The sequence below is a fragment of the Marmota flaviventris genome, chromosome 3 (assembly GCF_047511675.1).
Source record: "Marmota flaviventris isolate mMarFla1 chromosome 3, mMarFla1.hap1, whole genome shotgun sequence".
In the NCBI taxonomy this organism is placed as follows: Eukaryota; Metazoa; Chordata; class Mammalia; order Rodentia; family Sciuridae; genus Marmota; species Marmota flaviventris.
Window position 1 is genome coordinate 455995 of NC_092500.1, and position 12907 is coordinate 468901.

The following is a 12907-nucleotide window of genomic DNA, read 5'->3' on the forward strand; positions in this document are numbered from 1 at the left end:
CCAAAAAGCTGGCTCATTTTACCTGTGGAGAAGCATGCAGTGAGCAAGCCCCACCCAGACCCCAAACTCTGCACAGGCATCAGGGCCTCGTGCCTGAAAGCACACTGCTGACAGATAGAAGACCAGGCACATGGAGGAGAGAGTCCTGAGTCCAGAGAAAACTTTAGAAATCACAGTGTTCTATAATATGATGCTCTAGACAGTGTGCAGAATTGGGAACAAGAACTGGGAACTTCCATTAAGATATCTGAGACTCACACACAAAGCCACATGCAGGCTAAGGTGGGAGGATCACTGAAGCCTAGGATTTCAAGACCAGACTGGGCAATGGAGTGAGATACTGTCCAAAAAAAAATCTGAGAGTAAGAAAAGGCTCTTAGAAATTAAAAATATAGGAGCTAGGGATGTGGCTCAGGTGGTAGACCACTCGTCTAGCGTGCATGAGGCCCTGGGTTCAATCCTCAGCACCACATAAAAATAAAAATATTGTATCCACCTAAAACTAAAAAATAATTTTTTTTTTTTTTAAAAAGAAAAGAAATTAAAAACATGGCCAAGTACGGCAGTGCACGCCTGTAAGCCCAGCAGCTGGGGAGGCTGAAGCAGGAGGATTGCAAGTTCAAAGATAGCCTCAGCAAGTTAGTGAGGCCCAGCAAAAAGCGCTAGGATGTGGTTCAGTGGTTAAGCACCTCTGGATTCAATCCCTATTACAAAAAAAAAAAAAAAAAAGAAAGAAAGAAAAGAAAAGAAATTAAAAATATGATGGTAGAAATTTCAAAAGTCAGTAAAAAGATGGTAACTTAAAAGTCAAACCTCTCATATAAAAAGGCAAAGATAAAACATTAAGAACAAAAGTAAGAGAAAGGCGCTGGTTGAGTGCTTGCCTAGCATGTGTGAGGCACCACATTTAAATAAATAAATAAAGGTCCATCAACAACTGAAAAAAAAGGTAAGAGAAAGTATTAATTCAGGTGATCTAATGTTAAAGTAGATGTTGCAAGAAGTCAGAAGAAAAACGGGAGGAGAGAAGATTGTCCAAGAAATAATACAAGAAATTTAGGCCGGTTGCAGTGTGGCATATGCCTGTAATCCCAGCGGCTCAGGAGGCTGAGGCAGGAGGATCATGAGTTCAGAGCCAGCCTCAGCAACTTAGCAAGGCCCTAAGCAATTTAGCAATGCCTGGTCTCAAAAGAAAAGCGGGGCTGGGACGTGGCTCAGTGGTTAAGCACCCCTGGGTTCAATCCCTTATACCAAAAAAAAAAAAAAAAGAAAGAATATGAAAAATTTCTCTGAGCTAAGATCCACATATTTACAGACTGAAAGGTCCATGGAGTGCCTAACACAAGACGGGAAAGGAGAGCCCTGGCACCCACATGGTGGGTGCCTGGGTGCTGCTCACCACTGGTTCCACCTACGACTGAGCTTCCCCCAGAGCCTCAAGTTTTCTCCTTGCTGTTTAGCATTCATTACTCATTTCTCTCAACTGACTGTAGCTCTCCCGCCTCACGGACGCCACCCTGGATCCCCTGTCCTGACTCACAAGATCCAGGTCATACTTCTCATGAACTGTCACTTTGTTCCAATGTGCCACAAACTGAAAGACATTTGGGAGTAAGAGGGCTAAAGGGCCTATAAGTGGTGATGCTGCGACCACAGTGGCCTCCAGATATGGTCATGCTATCCCCAAGCCCCCGGCCCCTCCACAAGCAAGCCCCAGATCTTTCTAGAACACCATGTGGCTCTCCTTGTCGGTGAGGACCTGTCTGACCATGGTGAATGCCATCCTGACAGCCCACCAGGCCACCCTGTCACCCATCCTGCCCTATTTTCCTCCTGAGACTAGAGATCAGCAGACCACTGTGAAGGGCCAGATGGCAAATATTTCTGACAGCCTCTATTGAAACTGAACTCTGTGTTGTGTATGGACAAGCATGGCGTGTCCAGCAAGACTCTACTGGTGTATTCACCTTTATTTATTTTTTCACTCATGTAATAACGTAAAAGCCTTCTTGGTTCACAGGCCACACAAAAGCAGAGCTGTAGTTTGCTGGCCCTGTTCTAAAGCTTTACCATGCATGTATTTCACCCTTCCTCATAAGCCTGGACCTGGTGCCTATGGTCACTCATCCAATCTTGGGGGACGCTGGGGACAATGCAGGCCACGTGGGCTCTTCATGGAGCGGTATGCATACAGCCTATAGTCTGGGCCTGTGGTGAGGAAGCCCTCCTGCTGCCTGGGGTGTTCCCTCAGTGCATAAGTCTTCACTCAAAGCTTAACCATCTTGCCACATTGCCTCTATCTTCTCTGTCATTTCCTAACATTGTGGCCAAATACTGAATGGCACATTTAAAGAAAAACTTTGGGAATTGTTAATACCACGAATGATAACAATGTATTTCCTCCAAGTTGAAGATCCCCTTCCTGGAGTTCAGGAGTCAAACCACATGTTGCTGCAGCCCCGCCTTTGGCCCGCTGCTGGTGGCGTGGCTCACACTGCAATCCATCTGCCTCTCTGTCGTAGAATCATTCTTTCCCCTCCCCTAACATACTGTGAATCAAAGTGCTCCAACATGTACCAACCTAATATAAACTTACTTAACAGGTTCCAACTTAAACTCAGGATGAGAAAACACACTAGAGATTCCAAACTCAAACTCAGCAGAGGCCTTCTCACTTCTCAGATGGGGTTAAGTTTTCCTTTGGGGAAAAGACCCCCAAAGGTTCTGTGCTAAAGGCTTGGTGACCATCCTCCATTTCCATCAAAAAACTCTGGTTCTGGCTGTCCTCAGACACTGCCCACGGCCTCCCCGAGCACTGCTCAGTGTAGGACCTGTCAGCCTCAGTACATACTTGAAGCGGACCTTCTCTTCCATGTCCAGAGGTGGGTCCTGCGTGATGAGGCTCACCAGCTCCTCCATACACTGTGGCCTGCACAGGAAGTCCAGAAGCTTCCTGTTCTGAGCCTTACATTCCTGCAGGATGTCGTCTTCATCCATCAGCTCCTGCAGCGTCACCTGCTCCCTGTCCAGCAGCTTGTCGACATGGGACGTGGTATTCAAGTCAAACTTCCAGAACATCGTGACGGCCACAGAGCTGTAGGCAAGCACAAGAGGGTCACTCACTCCTCCCCACTCTGTGAATCTGCCCTTTGCCACTGTTAACAGTTTGGATCAGAAAAGTCCCCCAAAGGTTCTGTGCTAAAGGCTTGGTGACCAGCCTGCAGAGTTACCGGGAGGTGGTGCCTACTTGGAAGTAGGCCACTGAGCTGGTGTCTTTGAAGGGTGTCTTTTATCCCTATCCCCTTCTTCTCTTCCCATCCTTCTCTGCTTTCCTGGCTGCCAAGGGGTGAGGAGCTCTGCTCCACCACACACTCCCCACCACAAAGCTCTTCTCACCACAGGCCTAAAAGTAATGGAGCCAGCCAACCACAATCAGAAACCTCCAAAACCATGAGTCAAAATAATATTTTTCTTCCATTAAGTTGATTTCTGTCAGGTATTTTACCAAGCAGACTAACAAAGCTGCACTATAGCAAAAGTCCAATAAGTCCATCCTCAACATAAGCACATGTAAGTACTGGGACTCAGGATAAGGGCATAGGTACTCTCCAGTCACTGCTCTTATCAGACCTGTGCAGGTTGCACTCACAGTCACAAGCTTCCTCCAGCTCTGGGGCCCAACTCTCCAGGCTCGCCCGACCGATTCACCTTCCTTGTTCTATGCACCCTCGTCTCCCCCAGTCCCACCCACAGCATTCAACATATCCCTTGCTGGCTCCTTGGCTCCATGAGACCAACACCTCCTGAAACGGACCTTCAGGGATGCCTCTCCATCCTGAGAAAATTTAACAACTCAGCATAAACCCAGTTCCAGTGCTCAGCCCGCTCCTGAGGGAAGAGCAAACACACCCTGGAAGCCTCACAGAGCTCAGCCTCAGCAAGTCCAGGCAGCTGGCTTTGCTTGACCTTGCCCTCTGCTGCCACTCACCACCACCTGTCCCTTTGCACTGTCCTCATCTTTTTTTTGTATGTGTGTACCCAGGGACTGAACTCAGGGCACTCAACCACTGAGCCACATCCCCAGCCCTATTTTATATTATATTTGGAGACAGGGTCTCATGGAGTTGCTCAGTGTCTTGCCTAAGGCTGGCTTTGAACTCAAGATCCTCCTGCCTTAGTGTCCCAAGAAGCTGGGATTACAGGCATGTAGCACTGTGCCCGGCTTCCCATTTGCTGAATAATAGCCAGGGTTACCCATGAGGCTGCCACATGCCTCACATGCACAGCAACTGGGCATGGGGTGGCAGGGGACCCTGCCACAATGACCTGAAGATCACTGTAACATGGCCCTCCTCTGCCTGCCAACACTTCTGGCTCTCATCATCCTGCCTGCCAGTGGGTGTCACTGTCAAGTCTGTGGCCCAAGGTGGGTTAGCAAGACAGCTTTCACTATTCTGACACAAAAAGAAAACAGAAGCCTACATCTGTTAACAAAGTTAAAAGTTTATTTTGAAATTATGAATCTTTTCAAAGTTACAAGTTATTTACAAAGTTATGGTAATATCAAATAGGATTTATTTATCTAACATTTATACTTAGAAAATAAAAGAGGGACTGCAGGATATAAACGCCTATGCAAAGCCTGTGAGACCCTAGGAGCGCCACCACAGAAGCCTCTGCATCCAGCTTCATCCTAACAGCCTCTGTTACCATCACATTCATGTCCTCTCATATCAGCTTCAAAGCCAGCACTGATCCCAGTGGCCACCACACACCAATGGCTCTTGGTCCTCAGGCACTCTCCAGGTCTGCTAGAACAGCACCTTACCTATCACGCAGATTGCACTTAGGTTTTGGCTTCTGCAGCACCGTGCCCATGCATGCTGCTGAGGTAGGTGCTGCTCTTGCACTCTTATCAAGAGTCCAAAGTGGAGCAGGGCACCATGGTGCACCCCTGTAATCCCAGCAGCTTGGGAGGCTGAGGCTGAGGATCACAAGTTCAAAGTCAGCCTCAGCAACTTAGTGAGGCCCTGTCTCTAAAGGGCTGGGGATGTAGTTCAATGGTAGAGTGCCCCTGGGCTCAATCCCTGGTACAAAAAAAATAAAGTGTCCAAAGTGGAGCTGTTTGATTTGCAAGACAAGGTATTGTTTCCTTCTGGGTCCCAAGACTTTTCTTACTCCTCTGTGAGGAATGTAGATGCAACAACTCTGGAGGACCAGCAACAGAGGCCAGGGAGGACGGCTATCTTCACACACAGGGGCTGAATGCCCCTCTTTATTTTTCCAAAAAGGAGACACTTCACTGCTAGGTCGCTGGCAAAGAGAACAGGAGCAAAAGCTCAAATCCCAGTGTGGTTGGTAGCAGGGAAATCCACAGGAAGGAAGAGGAGAGAACTGCCTCTTGACTGGACAGTGAGCAGTTTTCAGGGTTCCTTTGTACAGGTGCCAAGAGCCCCACACGTCTTCACAAGCTGGATTTTTCCCTATGAGTTGTCATCTTCTGCATAGGGGATTTTGAGCTTGTGACATCAAAAGGTGATCAACCAAAGGATGAGCTGGCTTCTTCTGAGCAGGTCCACTTCTGAAAGGCTGTTTCAAACCATTCTTGGATGGATTTGGAGGCTTTACAATTTCAGAGGTTTGGTCCGTGGTGGGTAAGCCCCCTTGCCCTAGAACACCATACCCCCTGCCACGGTGAGGTGGAACACCATGGCAGAGGGTATGGTGGAGGAAGCTGCCAGCGCATGGCAGCCAGGAAGCAGAGAGCAAGCTGACCCTTCCTCTTAATGCCCAACAGGATGACTCAAATGCCCGGGTGACACAGAATCAGGGAAAGAGGGGGCCCCATCGGTAAAGTGCCTCTGGGTCCAATCCCCAGTACCTCCTGCCCCGCAAAGGAAGAAATTCCAATAAGGTTTAGTACAAAAAAAATACTTTATTTTTTAATGCTATCTTATAGGTTTTTCCATATTTTTTATTTATTTTTAGTTGTAGTTGGACACAATATCTTTATTTTATTTATTTTTATGTGGTGCTGAGGATTGAATCCAGGGCCTTGCACGTGCTAGGCGAGTGCTCTACCGCTGAGCCACAATTCCAGCCCGGTTTTTCCCTATTTTTATCAGTGCATTATAATTATATATCATAGTGGGATTGTTCCACACTCGTCTGTGCACATAGCATGGCCATGTCATTTGATTGACAGTGTTCTCCAGCTTTCCCCCTTCCTTCCCCTCAGTCCTTTCCCTCTATCTACTAGTCTCACTTCTATTTTCATGAGATGCCCACCCTACTTTTTTTTTCCTTTTTCTTTTTCCTTACTTCCACATGATAGAAAACATAAACTCCTGAGTTTTGAATTTGGCTTCCTTTTACTTAGCATAATGCTCTCAAGTTCCATCCATTTTCCAGCAAATGACATAATTTCATTTTCCTTTATGGCTGAATAAAACTCCACTGTGTACATGCCATATTATCTCTATTTGTTAAGGGACCCTGGGCTGCTTCCACAGTTTGGCTATTGTGAATTGGCTGCTATAAACAGGATGTGCACATATCACTGTCGCATGCTGATTTTAATTCTTTAGGATAATACCAAGGAGTGTCGAGCTGGGTCTTTTGGGGAACCTCATTGCTGATTTCCATAGGAGTTCAATACTAATTTACAATAGCACAAACAGTGTGAAAGTGTTCCTCTTCCCCACATCCTCCAGCATTTATTATTGTTTACTTTCCCCGTGGTTGCCATTCTAACTAAATTGAGAAGAAACGGTATAGTTTTTTTAAAAAATATTTTTAGTCGTAGATGGACACAACACCTTTATTTATTTATTTTTTATCTGGTACTAAGGATCAAACCCAGTGCCTCACACATACATATATTTGTTGTTCGTTTGCATTTCTTCTTTTGAGAAGTGTCTGGTTAGTTCATTTGCCCATTTACTGACTATGTTATCTGGTGTTTTTTTGGTTTTTTTCCCCCTTCGGTGTTAAGTCTTTTGAGTTCTTTATATATTCTGGATATTAATTCTGTCAGAAGAGCAGCTGGCAAAGATCTTCTCATTCTCTAGGTTCGCTCTTCACACACTTGCTTTCTTTGTTGTGCAGAAGCCTTTTATCACCACCCCATTATTTCTTATGCACTAGGAATTCTATTGGGGAAGTCACTGCCTGTGCCTATATGCTGGAGTGTTGACCCTACATTTTTCTTCTAGAACTTCCATAGTTCTTAGTCAAATTCCAAGGTCTTTGATTCACTTTGAGTTGATTTTTGTGCAGGGTAAGAGGGAGGAATCTAGTCTCATTCTTCTACATGTGGATGACTACTTTTCCCAGCACCATTTGTTTAAAAGGCTCTTTTCTCTGACATGTTTTTGGTGCTTTTGTCAAGGACCAGAAGACTGTTGCTGTGTGGGTTGGTCTCTGTCTTCTATTATGCTCCATTGGTCTGTGTCAGTTTTTTATTTTATTTTTTTTAAGTTGTAGATGGACACAATACATTTATTTTATTTATTTACTTATATGTGGTGCTGAGGATCAAACCCAGTGCCTCACATGTGCAAGACAAGTGCTCTACTACTGAGTCACAACCTCAGCCCTAGCTCTGTAATATAATTTGAAGGCATTATGATGATTCCAGTATTGCTTTTTTTTTTTTTCTTGCTTACATTGCTTTAGTTATTCTGGGTCTTTTATTCTTCTAAATTAATTTTAGGACTGTGTTTTCTATTTCTGTAAAGAATGTCTCTGGTGCCAGGCATGGCGGTGCATGCCTATAATCCCAGCAACTTGGGAAGTTGAGAAAGGCGGATCTCAAGTTTGAGGCCAGCCTCCTCAACTTAGTGAGACCCTAAGCAACTTAGTTAGAACATCTCAAAATAAAATATAAAAAGTGCTGGGGATGTGGCTCAGTGGCAAACTGACCCTAGGGTTCAATCCCCAGTCCCCCCCAAAAAAGAATGCAGCTGGTATTTTTTTTTATTAGTTGTTGATAGACATTTATTTTACTTATTTATTTATGTGTGGTTCTGAGAATTGAACCCAGTGCCTCACACATGCTAGGCGAGTGCTCTACCACTGAGCCATAACCCCAGCCCAGGTATTTTGATGGGGACTGCATTGAATCTCTACATCACTTTTGGTAGTGTGACCACTTTAACAATATTAATTCTGCCTATCCACGAACATAAAAGGCCTTTCTACCCTCTAGAGTCATCTTCAATTCTTTTCTTCAGTGTTCCACAGTTTTCACTGTAAGGATCTTTTGCCTTTTTCATTAGGTTTATCCTAGGTATTTTATTTTATCATATTTTTTAGAAATCGGATGGCTTTCCTGATTTCTTTTTTTCAGCAAATTCATAATTGGTGTAGAGGAAAACTACTGATTGTTTATTTATTTATTTTTTGGTACCAGGGATTGGAATCGGCCCTTTTTATTTTTTGAAATACAGTTTTACTAAGTTGCTTAGGGCCTCACTAAATTACTGAGATTGGCTTTGAACTCTATCCTCTTGCCTCAGCCTCCTGAGTTGCTGGGATTACAAGTGTATGCCACCATGCTTGGCTTTTTTTTTTCCATAACTTTAAAATTATTTATTTAAATTAGATTTTTTTTTTTTTTTTGTATTGAAGATTGCACACAGGGGCATTCTATGGTTGAATTTTATATCCCCAGCCAGTTTTTTTTTTTTTTTTTTTTTTTTGAGGCAGGGTCTCACTCTATTGCTGAGGGTAGTCTTGAACTCTCTATCCTCCTGCCTCCATCTTCAGAGTTGCTGGAATTACAGGGTGTGCTATGGCTCCTGAAAAACTACTCGTTTTTGTGTGTTGATTTTGTGTCCTGATATTGACTGAATTTGTTTATTAGCTCTACCACTTTTCTGGTGGAGCTTTTCTGATCTTCTAAGTTCAGGATCATATCACCTGCTAACAGTAATAATTTCACTTCTTTCCCTCTTCTTCTCTCTTTTATTTCCTTCTCTTGCCTAATTACTCTCCCCAAAAGATCCACTTTAAAAAACTGGGAGTAGCAGAAACATAACAACTGAGGCATGATGAACATTACCCCCAGGCAGAAGAGATAGATGGAAGACAAGATATGACTACCATAAACACAACAACCTTACAGTATTCTTCAACCTCTATGAAGCAGCAACTGACAGAAATCCATACGTAAGAACTGTCTTGGCCCGGGCATTGGTTCTAGGGAAATAAAAGCTTAAGTTCACACACACACACACACACACAAAAAAAAAAAAAAAAAAATCCCGCATAGGAACGTTCACAGCAGCTTCATCTGTAATAGTCAAAAGCTAGAGTCAGGGTGCTGGGGCTGGGGCTCAGTGGTAGAGCGCTTGCCTAGCATGCGTGAGGCACTGGGTTCAATCTCTGGCACCATATAAAAAACAAAATAAAGGTATTGTGTCCATCTACAACTAAAAAGTATTTTTTAAAAAATGCTGGAGTCAGAAGAGAAGCCCTTCAACATACAGCTGCTGACACAAACTGTACACACACACCATGGGAAACCACTCAGCAATACGTAAGAACAATGCACACACGCCCTGCCATCAAGCAGCACAGCCAGACCCAAAGGTCACACACTGCGTGGCTGCCTTCATCACTCTTTTGTTCTCACTCTGTTGCCAAGGCAGGTCTCAAACTTCCGGGTTCATGCAGTCCTCCTGCCTCAGCCACCTGAGTTCCTGGGACTGTAGGCATGTACCATCATGCCCAGGGCATTCATAACTTTTTTTTTTAATTTTAATATTTATTTTTTAGTTATCGACGGATACAACATCTTCGTTTTGTATGTGGTGCTGAGGATCGAACCCGGGCCGCACGCATGCCAGGCGAGCGCGCTACCGCTTGAGCCACATCCCCAGCCCTCATAACATTTTTGATATGATAAAAATTCAGAAACAGGACAGATTATTCGTTGCCAGTGACTGTGGAAGGAGGAGGCTGGGTGACAAGAGGGAGGCTTGTGTGATTCTAAAAGGTGCCATGAGAGATCCTGTGTCTGTCCTGACCATGATGGAGAGGCCTGGGCCCACACGACTGACAGCCATGTAGCACTGCACATCCACATCCACACATGTGCACACACCATACATCTCACACACACATCACATATACATGCACACACACACCACACACACACATCCCATATGCACATATATACCCCCACACACACCATACATATAAGCACATGGATAGAACTGGGGCAGTCTGGATGAAGTCAGTGGACTGTACAAAGGTTAATTTCTGGTTGGGATATTCTACTCTTAATTCTGCAAAATGTTTCCCCTGTGCTTCCTCCAATTCAAAGGGTACAAGGGATCTTTTTTTTTTTTTTTTTTCTTTTTTACAGTTGCAGTTAAAAATGTAAATGTTATTAGTGAGTTCAAAAAAAGAATTTTTTTTTTTGGAGATATGAAGTACACCTCAAAACAGAATATGAATTTTTTTGGGGGTGGGGACCAGGGATTAAACTCAGGAGCACTCGACCACTGAGCCACATCCCCAGCCCTATTTTGTATTTTACTTAGAGACAGGGTCTCAGTGAGTTGCTTAGCACCTTGCTTTTGCTGAGGCTGGGTTTGAACTCACGATCCTGCTGCCTCAGCCTCCTGAGCCACTGGGATTACAGGTGTGCATGATTGCGCCCGGCTAGGATACAACTCTTTACCCCACGTAACAGTTACAAACACAAACCGCTTCAATAAAGGATGCCTCAATCACTCCAAAAGTCCATTTTCCTACAGACTGATTTCTCCAAACATAATAAAATACACAAATGAATATATTTTAAAATTCCTATGTGTGAACAGATAAGCTGTTTCTAAAATCTACAGAGATACAAGGGACCCAAAACCGCAGGACAGCCTTGAAGGTGAAGGCAGAGCTGGAGGACTCACCCTTCCCCATCCAAGACTTACACAGAGCCGCAGTCATCAGACAGACTGGCGAGTACCCAAGGACAGTCACTCAGACCACAGGCGTAGAACTGAGAGTCAAGAAAGAGGAGCAGACACAGATGGTCAACCCACTGCTTACAAGGGTCCTAAGACTGGCAGTCCTTCCACAAATGGTGCTGGGAAAATGTGATGTTCATAAGCAGAAGAGGTGGAAAATTACTTCATACCTCATATAAAAATTTATTCAAAGCAGATCAAAGACCTGAAATTTAAGGTTAAAATAGAAAGACAATAACAAATGTTGGGAAAGACGTAGAGAAATTAGAAGTCCTGTACATACCGCTGGTAGTAATGCAAAATGGGCAACTGCTGTGGAAAAGTCTGGCAGTTCCTCAGATGATCAACCCTAAGTTAGCATAGGACCCCGCAGTTCCACTATGTCCTCAAGAGAAAAGAAAACACATGTCCATACAGAGATTCATACACAAATGTTCACACTATTCATAAAAGCCAGAGTAGAGTCAAACCAAAAGTCCCTTAAGGAATGAGTGGCTAAATGAAATGTGGGATATTCCTTCAATGGGGCATTATTTAGTAACAAAAAGAAAGGAAGTTGAGGTACATATCCCAAATGGATGGGCCAGAAAGCATGACACCAAGAAGTCAGACACAAGAGACCATATATGGTATGATGCTGTTTATACAAAGGTCTAGAACAGGCACACCTGTAGAGACAAACACGCAAACTCATGGTTGTCCAGCAGCCGGGCGGGGGGGGGGGGGGGAACTGGGGAGAAATAGAAATCACTGATAAGGGAAAGAGGCTTCTTTGGAGTTAATGAAAATGTTCTAAAATCGATTGTGGTGATGGTTGGACAATTTTTTGAATTCACTGAATTCTGTTCTTATTTTTTGTTGTTGTTGTAGATGGACAGAATGCCTTTATTTGTTTTTATGTGGCACTAAGGATCGAACCCCGTGCCTCACACGTGCTAGGCAAGCGCTTCACCATTGAGCCACAACCCCAGCCCTCTATTCTTATTTTTTTTTAAATTTATTTTCTTATACCTTTATTTTATGTATGTATTTTTATGTAGTGCTGAGGATCGAACCCAGGACCTCACAAGTGCTAGGCAAGTACTCTACCGCTGAGCCACAACCCTAGCCCCCTATTCTTATTTTTATAAGACAGTTTCTTGCTATGTTGCCCAGGCTAAACTCAAACTCCTGGAATCAAATGATCCTCCTGCCTCAGCCTCCCAAGTGCTGGGAACACAGGCACACACCACCATGCCCATTCATGTATACTTAAGATGAATGAATTTTTACAGTGTGAATTTTTTGATTTTTTTAAATTTTAATTTGTTGTATATGACAATTCTTAATTTGTTACATATGATCCAGAAGACCCAATATGAATTATAATTCATATTACATATATGGAACACAATTTTTCATATCTCTGGTTGTACACAAAGTAGAGTCACATCCTTTGTGTCTTCATACATGTTCTTAGGGTAATAATGACCTTCACATTCCACCGTCTTTCCTACCTCTGTGCCCCCTCCCTTCCATTCCCTCCCCCTTTCCCCTATCTAGAGTTCATTTAATCCTCCCGGCATATTATGAATCAGCATCCTTAAATCAAAGAAATTACTCGGCATTTGTTTTGGGGGGATTGGCTAATTTCACTTAACATTATATTCTCCAGGTCCATCTATTTACCTGCAAATGCCAAGATTTTATTCTCTTTTAATGCTGAATAATATTCCATTGTGGATATATACCACATTTTCTTTATCCATTCATCTACTGAAGGGCATCTAGGTTGGTTCCACAGTTTAACTATTGTGATCTGTGCTGCTATAAACATTGATGTGGCTGTGTCCCTGTAGTAGGCTGTTTTTAAGTCTTTTGGGTATAAACTGAGGAGTGGGATAGCTGGATCAAATGGTGGTTCCATTCTCAGTTTTCCAAAGATTCTCCAC

The 12907-nt window shown here is 43.8% G+C and overlaps 1 protein-coding gene across 13 annotated transcripts in view; it reads right to left on the bottom strand.

Annotated features, from left to right (window-relative positions):
* Ppp6r2 (protein phosphatase 6 regulatory subunit 2) overlaps positions 1-12907 on the bottom strand; it is a 96285-nt gene that overhangs the window by 35459 nt on the left and 47919 nt on the right. For 11 of the 13 annotated variants that reach the window (XR_011706963.1, XM_071609360.1, XM_071609361.1 and 8 more), the window contains one exon: positions 2852-3094. Coding sequence is in view for 11 of the 13 variants with exons in the window: in XM_071609360.1 (XP_071465461.1) it covers positions 2852-3078 (227 nt within the window). In the remaining 2 variants the exon portion in view is untranslated. Of the gene's footprint in view, positions 1-2851; positions 3095-11259; positions 11362-12907 lie in introns of those variants that run through there. The other 2 variants (XM_071609358.1, XM_071609365.1) reach the window with 2 other exon arrangements.